Below are 16509 nucleotides of genomic sequence, written 5' to 3' on the forward strand. Positions count from 1 at the left end.
ATGTAAATTTATTTTTATTTAATATTAACTTTTAAAACCGTGAAATTAGCTTGTATTATGTTTTTTTGTTTTTAAATTATATTATTTTATGTAAATTTTTGCTTTATTTATTCAGTTATAATATATGAATTAACATAATATTTATTTTACTTTTAGAAGAACAGACTCTAAGGGTCATTATTGTGAAATGAATAAACATCTGGAAATTTATATCCAATGTTCATTATGAATGCTTCAAATGAAATAAGTAACATTCAAGAAACAATCATACAGACGCGTTATACAACAGTTTTATAATTGTTTTAATAAGAACAAATTGGCGTTTCTTTTTAAATTTAGTCCAATGTTTGCTTAATATTGTAAACTGTAGTAAGAATGTAACACGAAGAAATGCATTTTAACTCAGGGATTTTTGGTTTCCCTGCTATAATCGATTCAAACAAAGCTGTATCATTAATTTCATTAAAAGGGTTATTTGTCTTTGTATCTCATAAATGCTTAAATCAATTTTTGCAACAATATGTAGACTTATATAACAATTCATGAAATATTAGGTTGTTATTTTTGTTATACCTTCTAATGTTTACCTTTGTACATTTTTGCCGCTTCCCTGTTAGTTATTACACAATACTTTTTGGTATGAAATATTTGAAATTGTAAACCAGCACCTATTAGCATAAGTGGAAATTTTTAACTTGTTTTCCACTTTAATTAATTCTTTTTATTTCATGCATCCATGAATTCTAATTAATGCAAGAAAAGTGCCTTCTTGATGCAAAAACATATAACTACCTAAAATTTAATAATCATAATGAGTAATATAATAGAAGCCACCTAAAAATACACGTAAATTTAAAATTCGATACATGTCTATCCTATGTCAACATCCCGAATTAAACCGAAATTAATTAACAGAAACATGGTAACATGTTAGGGATGTATATGGCTTAATATGTCCTATTATTGTTAATATATTTTAATATTTTTGAAATGTCACAAGGTAAATCCTTTTTATAGCACTAGCATTCATTTATACCAAGAATAAATTATCAACTCAAGAGAAATAATAAAAACAATAAACTTTTGCACATATCCTTTTTTTATCAAAACTTAATACCTATTTTGAAATCCCTCTGTCCAAAAAATTATAGTGAAAATTCATTGTTACTCATAATAATTTATAATTGGCGGTACCTTCTATTTGCATTTTGCTTGAAAACAGTATTATAAGAACGAAATTGATCATGGATAATTGTTAGATAAAAGCATAGCATGGTGAAATTCCAACAAAAAATGCTATGAACGTTTAAACTAGCTTAAAAAATATATTTACATTTATTTAAAACTTGCTTTTTTGTTTGTCTTATAGATCTAATTAATAACTGATAATGTTCTTGTGAACCCATTTTTAAAATGAAGTGTGTGTTTTTGCTCAAAAAGTGATTTATAAAACATTGTATAAATGAAACCTTTAACAAAAAGCTAGTTATCTATAAAGAAAGTTGGCAGTTTACTTAGTATTTTTTATGCTTATTGTTATGATAAGTTGTCACCATAATAAAATGATTATATAACTACGCACTGCTACAAGTCAGGAAACCTTGAACTCCTTAAGCTTATAACACACAAATGGGGTGATGTTTCTATATATATTTATACTGAAATACTGAAAGAATTATTTCTTTCCACATTGAACTTTCATTATTACCTAGTGTATGTATTAAAAGAATTATGGAATGAGCTGTTTTTCTGTTACAAAGAAAAAAATTCTTTCAAGCTGTAGCAAAAAATAGAAGAGTTCTTTATTTCTTGAATACACTAATTTGAAAACTTAAAGGAACATATAAAAATAAAATTCTTTGTCAATTATTTCAGTACTTTTTTTATATTACATGTTGGATTTTTTCTTTGTTCTATAAAATTTTCATAACCGTGGCTCAATGAGCTTTAACATGTCAGAGATCTTATTTTTAAATGAAGGTATTAATGTATACATTTCAGGGTTAGTATCAGTGTATTATACAAGTACTAATGTGTTTTTAAAGATACACTTTAGAATAAAATTATGTGAATTAAAAAAATAACACAGTATATATAAATTATTAAACATATTCATTTATCATTATAGTCTAATTAAATGGATAAATTTAATGAAAAAGGGCACATTTTATGTCATGAATGTTTCTAGACAATCCGGAGTTTTTATTAGCACATGTCCTACTGACCATTTGTAGTAAGAAACACGGCATCTTTTATTTATATGTTTTTACTCTACCTTTTTTATTGCTAAAAAAAATGAAGCACCCGTTAGTCCTTCTAGAGTGTTAATTATTAATCTTTTATGCAAAATTAAATGAGCATTTCTTCATCCTGTTATGTAGGGCAAATATATTTTGATGTAAGAACTTAAACACTTATTTATGTAGAAAAATACTTCAGCACGTATAATGTGTGTCCATCATATGGACTAGGGGTAAAAACATTTTAAAATCATTTACCTGATTATTTACATAAATTAAACTTTAGATTCTGTCTAACGCATGATTTCTAAATAAGTGATCATAAATATTAGCTTATAATAGAAGAGTTCACTTTCATCCTATGTGTTGTTTATATCAGTTGATGGAATTATGTAATTTGCTTTATACATTTTCATTTTACTGTTATGGGAGAGAGGAACAAAGTTGTCTTAGCAAGATACATCTGTTATCTTTCTACGTTACCTTTTTGATAAAATTAAAAATTGGATAAAAATTCTGTTATAGCTGTCTTTCTGTATAAGAAATGTAATTAAAAAAGGGAAAATTCCTCAGATATTTATGCCGCACATTTTTTTCATTACTCTTAGACACAACCCACAAGATGAGAAAACATGAGGGTTATAACATTTCCATAAGATCTTTTACTTTTTCTATGACATGAAATTTATCCGATTGTTTATCACGCTCAATTCCATTTACCTTTCTGTTATACATGATGTTATTAATTTTATTTTTATTCTAATACAATGACAATAATAGAACAAAAGAAAAAGAGTATTTGAAAGGAGCTCTTGAGAACTGTGACGTATACATTTATGTGTCAAGTAAATTTCAATGTGTAAAGATTATTCATTTGCAAAATTTGTGCAAACATATGTGTTATATATCTATGAGAGTCCTTTATTTTGTTGTACCTTAAAATGCATAAGAGTTCACATATTTATGAGCTTCAGAAAAATGAGGCATTTTTTACAATAATATCATACTTTTGTGTTATATTGTGAACTTCCTAAAATGAGGATTTTGCTTTTACGGTTCGAACCTTTAGTCATACTATACATAATCACATATATTCTTAAAATACGAAAATAAGATACCTTGTTATACCGAATTGTACAGGTTCACATTTAAACCTTTTAAATGGGAGAAAAAGACATTATATATTTTTTTGAAACTTAACATTTTAGAATTTTTTTCTCGTTTCTTGTAGAAAATAAAAGTACATGTTTTAAATATATAAAAGTTCCACGGTTTTATGAAACTTTCTAGAATAGTAATGATATTTTCTTTGCTTCTAACCATAAAATGACATGCGGTGGAATACAGAAATAAGGAAGATAAATGGTAAAGAAGAGGTAAGCACATATAGCATATATATAGAATGAAGCATAAGACGCGGAACATTTATCTGTCCCTCTAGGGATACGTAAATGTCAAATAAGTTTTTAAAAAACTTTGGACGTTTTTTTAATTACCTAACATGCAACAGTTTGTGTTGACTCTTTTTACGATATTTTATAGTACACCTAAACATATACAATAGTGCTTTATACGTACAGATGTGCATGTTAGTGTAGCATAACGCTACTTCACGCGTATGCATTTAGCTACTTTTCGAAACATCAACTTCAAAAGTTTGCAGTAGATCTATTTTTTAAAAAGGGTATTTAATTCAGTTGTTAATAAGTAAAAATATATCGTACACTGTTTTAGAGGTGAAGAAGGGCACTTGTAATGTTTTATTAGGTAATTCATAATACAGAAAAAAAATGCATACATATATATGTATTATATAAATGTGTACATAAATTGTACATAAATGCGCATATACTTGTATGCATGCGCACTTTAGCATAAATAATATATAGCCCTTTGGCAGGTGCTTACATAAAGGTAGAATACACGACTAATAATTTAAAATACCTATGGACTGAAATGTTAAACAAAGAACTTAATTAAAAAAGAAAGGCCAAGCAAGAAGGAAAAGGGAAAAAAAAGAAAAAAAAAAAAAAAAAAAAAAAGCATAATCACGAATGAAGAGGATGGCCCATTCATTCCAGAACTACAACATTTTTACTACATCTGTGCATTCCCGTAAAATGTTGATAGGTTTAATTATTTAAGAAAGTATGTATATAAGTAATCTGCTAAGAAGGAAACGACGGTTGCTTTACTGCCAATTTTGTTTTTAAAAAAACGGTTCTATTTAAAGCGCGCTTTAGTTTATTTGGGTGGACTCATGCCCATTTAATTTTTTTTCCCCTAGAATAATTTTTTAAAAACAGAGGTAGCCATTTTGAAAGCACTAGACATCGAAGTGTCGCTGGTTCTGCTTGAAGGAGATTCTACACTTCTTTTCTTATTACCCTCTCCTTTGCCATTTTCTGAATGGTCAAAAGATGTGTTATCATCCTGACACATCTTATTGGTGTACCTTCTAATTTTTCTATTTTGGTTAGCAATAATATTGCTATTGCTTAACCTTTTCGAATTAAAAGTTGCTGTCGAATTATCTGTGTCTTTCTTACTTGTATAAAAGGACATACTGCTTTTAATTTTTTTTTCTTGAATATATTTTTTGTCGATATTTTGTTGCGTAATCTTTAGGACGTTCATGTCTGCCTTAGCGATGTTCATACTTTTCTGAGATTCCCCAGTGCCATACTGCTCATTTATTATTTTCTTTTTTTCCTTCGGGTCGTAATTTTCAGTATTCTTGCTGAGAAAATAGTCCGCTATCATTTGGCTGTTCTTCCCGTTAGCATGTTTGTTTGAGCTGTTTTCATACTTACACTCGAAATAGTTGCAATTGTCCCGGGTCACCGCATCGTCATTGCGATTGTTGTGGCGGTTTCTGCCGCTATTGTCTCCATGGCTGTCACTGTACTCGGCGTTTGTCCCCTTGTATTTGATGGGGTACCTTTCGCTTACCTCAATGGGGAATTTCGTTTTGTTCTGACTTTGACTCTCTTTTTGACTTTGAGTCTCTTTTTGACTTTGACTCTCATTTTGCTTTTGTTCCGCAAAGTTTGGCTTGGACAGACCGGTGCGGAAGATGCTGCCGTACTGCAGTTCATTTTTGGCCATTTCCCTGGTTGAAAAATGGCCGAAGTTGTTGGAGGAAAAACTCGTTTGCTCCATGTCGTAATGGCTTCTATCGACGAAGCTACTCTTGGTGAAGGGCCCCTTTCCCATGCAGCTACCGCCATGGTTGTCCATGTCGTAATCTCTACTGAGGCTGTTCGTGCTGTCCCCATGATCCCCGCTCTTGTTAAAATTCTGCTCGTACATTCGTATATTGCTAAATATGTTCATATTCACATTGTTATTCGCGTTTCCATACTTGTCCGCCATGCTCATGTGAAAGGGCTGCATGTAGTCATTAGTAGGTCCTCCTCCTCCTCCTGCTCCCCCTCCTCTGTAGCAGAAACTTCCACCTTTGCTTGAGTAGTTCTCATTATCCCTTGTCATGTAGCCCATGCTAGTGCTATTTGCATTCCCATTCCCATTCCCATTTCGATTTCCATTCGCATCCCCATCATTGTCATTCTTCCTAAAGTCATAGGCATTTTTGGTGCCCTTAAATTCGTATATATTGTTATTACTCATGTGAGTGGTGTGCTCCTTCATTCGCAGATTTTCGCACAAGTTCTCCGAGGCATTATCAAATCTGTCCATTTGCATGCCACCCATGGGATTATTTCTTGTGTCGAGTTCATTTCTGCTTCTCATCTTATCATCTGAAGCATCGAATGTATTATCCTTGTGAAAGACAGGAACAGAGGTGAAATCATTACCATCCCCCGAATCCTTAGAATCAAAGCTATCCAAATTGTTATTGTAAATGTTGTCCGAATTTATCATGGAGGAATTTAAGAAATAGAAATTATCCGAATTGTTAACCGATTTTTTAACCGAATTGTTCTTCCTTGTTTTCTTCGGAGAGGCAAAAAATTTAATGGTGTTATCCTTATTCTTAATGTAATCAAATGCTGTATTGTTGCAATTGTATTTGTTGTCCATATTGTGCCTGTACAAAGACGTATTGACGGTCATAATGGGTATGACATCTTCGTCGTAATTCTTGTTATGGTAGACACTCTTCTTCTTCTTGGTGCAGAAGATGTTGGGATAATACGCGCTATCATGGTTGTTCTTGTTACTCTTCAGTGCGCTCATCCGCATGCCCAGCCCCATGCTCATGCACGGGTCATTTGAAAAATTCGTCTTGTTCTGCTGAGAGGAATACACATGTTTGTGGGCATTCTTAGACCCCTCTTTTGTTTCCATGTAGAAGCCCCCCGACGATGCCGCGTTGGCCGCGTCGGCTGCGTCTGCCGTTTTGACGCCTACAGCTTCTACATCTACAGCTTCTACATCTACACCTTCCACATCGGCGGCGTCCCCCTCGTTCGCGGCTAACCGTCTACTCTGATCCCTGAACATTTGGTTCTTCTCCTTGAGCTTGAGCATTTTTTTCTTCCTCTTCAGGAGCTTTTTCTTCCGTTTGGATAACTTCTTCTGTTTCATCAGGTTCTGCTGAAACATGAGGTGCTCACATCCGCTTGCCCTCTTCCTAAAGGAGACCTGCTTATCTTTACCTTTCAGTTCTGGGTTTCTGTTCCCTGCATATTTGTCCTTCATAGAATGGCTACTGGCCTCACCATCTTCCTTCGATTTGTTGTAGCACAGGTTGGTGTATATAACCCTGGAGTCATTCCATGCATAATACGAACTAGGATTGAGAGTGGGGCAGTAGCAGACTTCAATATCCGCTACTTTGTCAGTCATATTTAGGTATTCATTATTTGTGCTTAGATACCACTCCAGTTCTTCATAAAGTAAAGGGTCGCATGCCCAGTTCAGTTCAATGTTTGTTTCTTTACTCCACCTTTTTTTTAAATAGGAGTGAACCTGTGGCCATTCCTTATCCGTTATCTTGTCATTCAGATTGTTAATCACTTTCTGTTTTGCTAGAATGCGCAGCAAAGAATGGGACTTACGGCTATTCCTTGAAACGAAATTGTTATACACATCTTTGTCAAATACTTCATCAAAATCGAGAAGACTCGGAGCAGATCCGAATATCGTGAAGGGATTAAAACAGCTCTGTTCTTTTAACCTTTCCAGAATCTTCTTCTTGTTATGCCACTTGGGGTGGTACAATTTTATATTTGTCACATTTGTTATATTACTTTTTATGCAGCCTTTTTTAGCATCATAAATGGCACTATGCTGGACAATTTCTTTGTCCCTTAAGATGCAGATATTCTCCTCATTGTTTAGATCTCCTCCATGCTTCTGCAGTAGGTACAGACAAATGTCAAAATTGTTTGATCGATTTTTCACTGGCAAGGGTTTCAACACCTTATGCAATAGAGGTATTTTCCCGTTAAAGTCTCGTAATATTTCTTCATATTTTTTCTCCGTAGATTCTAAGTTATCAAAAGAGTTTAACGAATCTTTGAGAAAGTTCATTTCATTGTCTTCATTTTTTAGATCATCATCGGAGCCGAAACTGTCTTCTCTGCTTAGTCCATTAAGAAGGGTATTCTTAAAATCGTAGCAATCGGTGTAGTTGAATTTCTTTGCCTCATTCTTATCATTGTCTTTATTTGCATACTGCTCATAGTATTTTATGAAAACATCATTGCTGTAGTCATTTCCCTTCTTCAGGTAATACTCCTTATTGATAGAATTTATATGACTGTTGCTGTAAATCCCGACGTTGTTAAACGTGCTATTAGACGTATTCTGAGAAGCGGTATTGTTGAATACGTTAATTTTCATATTATTCATAAAATTCCCGTTCGGATCATTGTAGGGGTTGTAGCCAGGTTGGTCCTGCTTAAAACAGCTATTTCCACATTCTGCATTGCTCATATAGGGCTGATAATGAAAACTGGAGTTGCCATAAGATGCAAACTTCTCCTTCTGATTCTGTAAAAATTTTTCACCAAGCCTTTTCGACTCTTGTGGAATGTAATCCGGATTTAGAATCTTGTCTTCATTGCAGTACCTTTCATAATCTTCATTCGTTCTAAATTTTGATGCATTTTCCTTCATGCATTTCTTCAGGCATTCTTCAACCAGGAAATTATGATCATCATTGTTATTCATTTTTTTGTCTCTATTATTGTAAGGAAAATTGTCTCCCCTGTTTGTACCCTCTGCTAGGAAATCAATATCATTAGCCCTGTTGCGAAAACTTGGAATGTCAGCAATTGGGGGGGTCTCAATTAGGGGGATTTTAATTATGGGGGTGTTAATCAGAGGGGCGTTAATTAGCGAAGTCTTAATCAGCGGGGTGTTAATCAGGGGTGTCCTAATTAGGGGGGTCCTACTTGACGCCCTTTCCCTTCTGTTTTTCCTCTTGAAGATGCAGAAGGAGGTGCTATCCCTTTGGTCTATCTTGGGAATTCGCTCAAAATGGCTGTTCTGTATATTTGATACCACGGGCGTTTTGATCAGCTCCGCGCTGGTTAGCGAGTTTACGCTTGACCTCAGACTTTTCTGGTCCTCCAAATTGTTTCCTGCCAATTCGGAGGGGTCTCTTCTTATATTCCGCTTATCTGTCGTATTGTCCCTTTCGGCACCGGCATCAGTACGAGCATCACCACGAGCAGCAGCGCCAGAACGAGTACCAGAACGAGCTCCGCAATCAGGACCATAAGCGGCACCACCATCAGCGTCTACAGCTTTCCCCTGGACGCTTCGCTGAAAAGGGACAATAGGAATAGCGGAATTATCACCGTTGGTCTCTTTGCCTTGGGGTGCACCTCCCCGGTTAAGGATTCCTACCGATGGTGCAGCGCCACATCTATCCTTACGATGCCTACTGACTGAACTGCTCAAGGTAGAAGTAATATTCTGCTGCTGGTAGCTGGTTTTGAAAAAACTGCGACACCAGTTGCTCACACACGGTATATTGTTGCCGTGGAGGCTGCTGACGCTGTGACTACTCTTATTGTCTGCACTGAAATATACGTTGTTACTAGCATTAGCATCGGTAGAATTGACAAACGAATCATTTCTCTTAACATTGTTCAGGCTAAATGTGCACTCATTGGGCACGTTCGCGGAAGTGCCACAGCTACAACTACAACTAGAATTGGCCTCTTCTTTCCTATCATTTGGGATGGCACTGCGATCATTCTGCGTCTCACTAGTGCTAAATATCCACTCATCGTTTCTGATCCGGTCAGCGCTATTCATATGAACCGGTGCATACTGCGTAACAATCCCGGGGACCCCTTCGAAGGGATTTTTCCTAAGCGTACCAGTAGCGCTACTCATAACACTAGGGGCAATACTCGCATTGGCTACATTCGAAAGCATACAACTACTATCCGCATTTTCAGAAAATTTGAAGCTGCTTAAGTTAGATGTTCTTTCGTGCAGATTCTTTTTCCCATTACACACAAGCACATTTTCCTGGACACTGCATTTTTTCTGCACAATGCACTCTGTCGAATTTTCCTTTTTTAAATCTATTTGGTGAATCCTTTCCTCTGTCTCGGGATATTTACCTGAGTGTGTGTTTTCTATTGATGGGCAGTCCTTCTCCAACGTATGGTCCAAATGGTTCTCTCTTTTTGGGAGGTTCTCCCTTTTGGGGATATGCTTCTTCGGGTCTGTAAACGTAGACGTGCATTTTTTGACGCAGTGTAGCGGTTTTCTGTCCGAATGAAGATTATTTTTATCGCCATTTGGTGCGCTCGTCACACGTAACAGTGTGTTCTCTTTCTCCTGTTTCCCGTGCTTGATTTGGTTGCATGGGGCGGTGACAGTAGCACTGGCGTTGCTATAAATACCGCTGTCTGCTCTTTCCTCCACATGTGTCTTCTTCTCTACTATTCCTTCTTTCCCAGATGCATTCCTCACTTTGGGGTGGTCACCCCTGGCGCCCACGTCTTGGTGGTTCAAAGGAGGCTTCAAATTGGTAAGGTGCTTACTTGTCGTCCTTGTGTCTGTCCTTGTCCCTGTCTCTATCCTTCTCATGAGAGAGTTACTCCCCTCTTGTTTGCTCAAATTTGCGCGCTCAACAGGGTTGACAGGGTGATAAACGTGACTCCTATTCCGCTTCTTCCTTTTGTTGTTCTTTTTTTTTTTTATCTTTTCTGAAAAATAATTATCCGAATGGCAACGTTGGTGTGTGTAAAGTGAAGGGGAGGCATATTTTCCTTTTCTCTCCTCCTTCCCATCATGTATGCGTTCATGATTTCGTCTGTTACAACTATTCGATCTGCCTCTAGCATGGTAATGAACGTCATAATCACTATTATAGCAGTGTGTGGTATGGAAATAGTTGCGGCACATACGACTGCTCTCGTTTTTCTCCCCTATATGATTAAACAGTTTTCTAAAATAAAAGTTTGGTATGTCTTTGTATTTTTTTATTTTCCTTTTAAACTCCCTTATTTCGTTCTTATTTACACTGCTAACGATGTCGTAATCGAAATTGTGGTCACTCAAAATTTTGTGCACATAGTGTAGTACACTTTTATCGTACTCATCTTTGGCGTCCTCTTTTTTCTCGCTTGTCTTATTCAGATCATTTGATAAACTAATAATTGAATCTATTAAACTATTTGTTGTTAATTTTCGCATGCTACGTGTGTTGAGAAGTGCCTTCTTAGTTAGATTCCTATTTAGATTCCTAGTTAGATGCCAAGTGGGGTGTTGCCTCTCCCTGTTCACGACCACAGTGAACTTGTCTAACGCGGAATTATTCGCAATTACGCCATCTAGATCTGCACTATTTACTTCTACATAATCAGACAGTTGATTCTTTGTGACATTTTGGCTAGCTACATGGTGGTGATTTGTTTTTACCTTAAAGTGAAATGCGTCTCTTCGTGGATGCACACTAGGGGCCTGTCTCCCACGTGTATGTTTAGCCTTCTCCAAAGCAACTTCTCGGACGCCTGAACAATCCTTTCGAGCGCTTCTCCTATTGTGGCTTTTCCTTCTCCTTCCTTTTAAATGAACTAAAAAGGAATTCGTTTCATATGGGACATTTTTTATATACGAATTTTTTAAGATAACATTATAGTTAACTCTCCTTGCTATGACTTGATTTTTTTTCTTTTTAGTTTTGGAGAACTTTTCCAAATGGTTTAAATTTTTTGTCTTTTCTATGGAAAAAAGTTTAATCTTCCTTTGATGTTTTCCATTGCATAGATGTTTCCTTGCATATAGATAATGGTGGTACTTTATCTTATAACTTTCCTTTATGAACTTACGTGTTTTTATTAACTCTCTTTTGCCTTTTGTTATGTCTCCACAATATGGGGTGATTCTACTTGATATGACTTTCACTTGGGGGTTGTTTCTTTTGATTGCCACTTTGCTCCCTCTTGGATACTTTGGGTTGTTGGTTTTTTCGAATGTGTTTTCTGTAATTACGAGCATGATTCCGCCATTTGATTAGTACGGGGCGAGGAAGGGGGTTAACAAGAAGGCTGGCTATTCATGTACATTTGCATAAAAGCCTTCGCTCATATATGCCTACGTAAACGCTCATATGCCCTATGCACACGAGGGCAGGTTTACCGTTATGCATTCTGAGCGATTAAGCATTTTTTCTTGTTCTATTTTAAATCTCGTACTTGCCGATGTCGCTCAGTGGATGGCTGCCTGATTGTCTGGTTACTGTTTTACCTGATTTGTTGTTTGCTTAGCGCGTGGTTGTGTCGTTTCGGTGGTTCGCTTTGCTGCTTCGCTTCACCACTTCCTCACTCCACTTCGCAGCTTGCTGAACTCCCCCGGGGAGGCACAACACGGGGAAAACGTTACTGGAGACACAAGGGACACTGCACGGAATGAATGGAGGCGGCTTCCAAACTGCGCATCTTTCATTATTCGGAAATTCTATATCCCCGACGGAAAACGTATGGCATGTATTTTTTTAATTCTGGCGAGCAGGGCCGGTGCAGCGCCAATATACCTGCACGTGCGTATATATTTACATACGTACGCAAGAGGTATAGGTACACTTATATACACGCGCGCGTACCCTTTGCAATGCTCCAAAATTACATAAAGTGTGTGGTGCGATGGAAAGGATGCACCAGAGAAGGGGGTACTGTTTTAAAAGCGCGCCACTAGCTGACTTCGAACGGCTTCCATAAAGGGGCACATAATAAGCACGCGCATACGCAATAAAAAATTTACGAATGCGCTATGGGCATATCATCAAGGTATCATTTCTTAAGGGGCCGTTCCAGCATTGCGCATATTTTTCAGTTTTCCCTTTAAATCGCAAAGGGGGGAATTCCTTTTTCCGCTCGGTACATACGAACATACATATGCATATGTACGCATATATATTTAGATAGTACGTATTGCTACACACGGGAAGGAAAATAGATCGCAAACAGGAGAATGGGTTAATAAAAAAAAAAGGAAAAAAAAATCTCACTCATAATGTCATATTAAAAAGAACAAAAAAGATTTAGACATTTCATAAATAAAACTTTCATTTTTTAGAACTCTTATGGGTATAATTCAATTCAAAATGAAGGATGCGTTAAATGTATGCATAGTTATATATACATTTACATACACATATATACACGTTACAATTATTATAAAGCATTTTTTCTCCATAAAAAAAAAAAAGAAAAGCGAAAAGGAAGCAGTCACTGTTTACATGATTTTTAATATACATCTTTTATGACCGTTTTGAAAACGAAATGAAATTTCTCACGCTTCTTTCTTCAAAAAGGATATTGTCTTTTTTGTAGTATGTTCTTTTTTTTTTTTTTTTAATAGTGCCAAATCAAAAATGAAGCATGAAAAAATGTGTAAAAAAATATGAACAAGCAATAAAAAAGTTGCGCATTTTTTTTTTTTTTGTATGACCAATTTGTATGTTAGGTTTACAGAAACGGCTGGCTGTTCATAATTTTTTTTTTTTTTTTTTTTGCGTTAGGAATAAATTGTTTGAAATAATTTTGCACAACGAATCTGACTTACAGAAGGTCGCGTTCTCCGACAGAAACGATTTTTCTTAGGAAGATGAATAACATTCAAGTGATGACAAGGGGGTGGAAATCGTTTGGGGAGACAAACGTGTCAACGTTTTGTAGAGATACGCTACACTCACATATGTATAATATGTGCTGTGTATACACCTATATATGACGGGTCACCCCTTTTAATGGCGCACCAAAAGGGGTGGGGTGGGGTGAAATATGACCGCTTAGCAGTAAAATGTGTGTTTCTTCCTACAAGCCGGTGAACGGTGAACATGAGCGTAGCACAAAGTGTGAACTGGTGTACTCGCGAAATGTACTATTTTTCTTTCTTTGCTAGGTACCTCGCCACACGCTCCGGCACGCTAAAAATTCGGCCGTCAATTTGTAGGGGGCAACAGCGCTCATCTAACGAAGGATTCACATCATTTTGTTTAATCTGACTTCATTTTTCCTTGCACGAGGCCGTGGGTGCAGTTGGTCCCTTATATGACACCTTCCCTCAAGTGTGAGACCAACTTTGCTTACACCGTTCATGCGTAAGAAAATGCCAGCATCGCGCAAAAGCAAAAAATTGAATTGTGCAAACACAGGTGATAACAACTTTGGCCATGTAAACAACCCCGCACGCGAAAACAAATCGGTTTGTTCGCATAGCCCTTTCTCCCTTTTCCTAAAGCTGGCAAGTCCACGGAGGCCGTTCCGTCTTTGCCGCCAATCCTTGAGTGTACCTCTTGGGGGTGTGACTCATTTGTGTTCACTTCGAGAAAAAAAAAAAAAAAAAGGGAACCCGTAACGCGTAATATTATTATTCCATAGTGTACACTTTTTCCACGTTTTCGTTTGAGAAAAAAAAAAAAAATTAATCACCAAGTAGCAAATTCGTAATGGGCACGCTCCTTAAAAAGTTGCTCATTTTTAGCGGTTGGCTCCGTTAAGGCGTTTTCGCATTCGCCTTCCATTTGAAGGTACCACTTGAAACTACCATTTGAAGCCCCCCTTTTTCATTTAACCCATATATGCTACTTTCCCGAGTAAGCATTCACTTGCGTTTTCTTAAGAAAGCGTCCGCGAGTAGCACTGCTCACCGAATGCGCAATTGCAGCAAGCATACCATTTCGAACCAGCGTGCATATTTGCGGCCGAGGGGAACCTTTTTAACAATTTTTTTTTGCTAGGAGGGATTTATACATCAGGGTATGCGAACACATATACAGCTTCACTTTGGGAGAGCACGAATTTATGGCATGTGAATAATTGAGAAGGGGAGAGCTGCAATTTAAGGGCACAACAAGAGCAGCTAACCCCTGATAAGGTACCCCCCCCCCACATACCAAACGGATAGCCATTCGTTTTTTTGGTCCCACTTGGGGCAACCCTTTCTCCAAATAACGAAGTATACACGGCGAAGAACCAGTGCTTAAAAAATCAGCGGCCACCCCCCCACATAACGCAACATACATTAACATCACATTCAGCGTAAAGATGAAGCTCGAATATATGAATGCGCTGAAGGAAGAAAGCGGAGGCTTTAATTTTGAAAATATCAAGAGAAATGAAATTTTGAAGGAAAAAGGAGTAACCTTTCCCAATTTTCGAAAAACGGGAACAACCATATGTGGCTTGGTATGCCAAAATGCGGTTATTCTAGGAGCTGATACCAGAGCTACGGAAGGTCCAATCGTAGCAGATAAAAATTGTAGCAAATTACACTACATAAGTAAAAATATATACTGTGCTGGTGCAGGGGTAGCTGGAGATCTGGAGCATACTACCTTATGGCTGCAACACAATGTCGAATTGCATCGTTTAAATACGAACACACAGCCTCGAGTAACCATGTGTGTTTCTAGATTGACACAAGAGTTGTTTAAGTACCAAGGATATAAAGTGTGTGCAATTGTGTTAGGAGGGGTAGATGTTACCGGCCCTCAGCTGTATGGTATTCATCAGCATGGCTCTTCCTGTCTTCTACCCTTCACAGCTTTGGGGTCCGGATCCCTTAGTGCTATGGCTGTATTGGAGGCTAAATATAGGGATAATATGACGATAGAAGAAGGGAAAGAACTCGTGTGCGAAGCTATATGTGCAGGTATTTTTAACGATCTGGGTTCAGGTGGAAATGTGGACATTTGCGTTATAACCAAGGATGGTTCGCAACACATAAGACCGTATAAGCAGCCCAACGTTCGACTATATCACCTGCCGCAACCGACTGTTTTTCCAAAGGGAACCACCCCTGTGTTGTGCCAAAAAATTGAAAAAATAAGAAAATACATCACTGTGGAGGATGCATGATTTGGCCCCCTATTTTTTCTGCCCCCATGTGTAGCTCTATTTTATCTTCATAGCGCGTGGCGAAAATTGTTTTAATTTTTCGACTATGTTCCACCACGTGATCACTATTTTTTTTTTTTTTTTTTACCCATTTGGAACTTCCAACAGCTAGGCTAAAAAAAAAAGAGAATTCTTTTTAACACTTTCTTTTTCAAACATGTGTATGTAAGGGGACTAACACTTCATCATTACCGTCACATATTTGAGAGGTAGCCCCACTGGTGTTGCTGCGGGGAGGGAGCGGTACACGTGCCACGTCTCCAACGCGACAAACGTTTCATAGGTTAAGGGCAAGAACGTGTGGGAATCTTCGTCCAGAAGTGTAGGCATAACCCATGCGTGCTAATCATTTTTTTGCGCAGAAGGGAAGAGAAGTAATGAGCGACCAGGTTGGCTTCTTCCCATTTAGAAAAAAATTCCCACATGTGAACATTTCCAAATAATATTTTCACCTTTCTTACGCTCCTACCCCTATTCGCGGGTCATGTCTACCAGCAAATCGACGCTCCAAGAGGGGAAGAAAAACAATTAGAACTTTTCTAATGTTTTTGTGAGAACGTTATAAGGAGGTATATTTAGAACCTGCTGATGAAGATTCCTCCCCACTATGTCTCTTTTTTTGTGCGGAAAAATTTCCCTTAATAAACTGCCATGTGGATATGCATTTTATACACTCACATCACATGTTCATCCTTTTTTTCGCATAAGGAAAATCAAAATTGGGGACGAAAGATTGGCGGTACAGGATATATGCCATCAACGGGTACGCTCCCATTCGCGTAAAACGGTTTAACGGTTTAACTGTTTAATGGTTTATTTACTCCTTTCCACCTTTGGAGAGTTAACGCGGGAGGGAAGCAACAGGGGGGCAGAGCAGCACAGCATGAGAAAATTGCCCTTCCGTGGAAAGAACACAAAAAAAAAAAAAAATT

General features: G+C 37.1%; 2 protein-coding genes across 2 annotated transcripts; one reads left to right on the plus strand and one right to left on the minus strand.

The window, feature by feature from the left end:
* Positions 1–4523: 4523 nt before the first annotated feature.
* Positions 4524–11675, minus strand: C922_01778 (hypothetical protein; the record flags this gene model as incomplete). The annotated part of the gene is made up of 1 exon (XM_008817381.1): positions 4524–11675. One exon carries the CDS (start codon positions 11673–11675, stop codon positions 4524–4526), a length of 7152 nt encoding a protein of 2383 aa, XP_008815603.1.
* A 3050-nt stretch (positions 11676–14725) lies between these two features.
* C922_01779 (20S proteasome subunit beta 2) lies at positions 14726–15538 on the plus strand (the record flags this gene model as incomplete). Its single annotated transcript, XM_008817382.1, has 1 exon — positions 14726–15538. One exon carries the CDS (start codon positions 14726–14728, stop codon positions 15536–15538), a length of 813 nt encoding a protein of 270 aa, XP_008815604.1.
* Positions 15539–16509: the final 971 nt, after the last annotated feature.

This window comes from Plasmodium inui (genome assembly GCF_000524495.1).
Source record: "Plasmodium inui San Antonio 1 unplaced genomic scaffold supercont1.6, whole genome shotgun sequence".
Classification (NCBI taxonomy): domain Eukaryota; phylum Apicomplexa; class Aconoidasida; order Haemosporida; family Plasmodiidae; genus Plasmodium; species Plasmodium inui.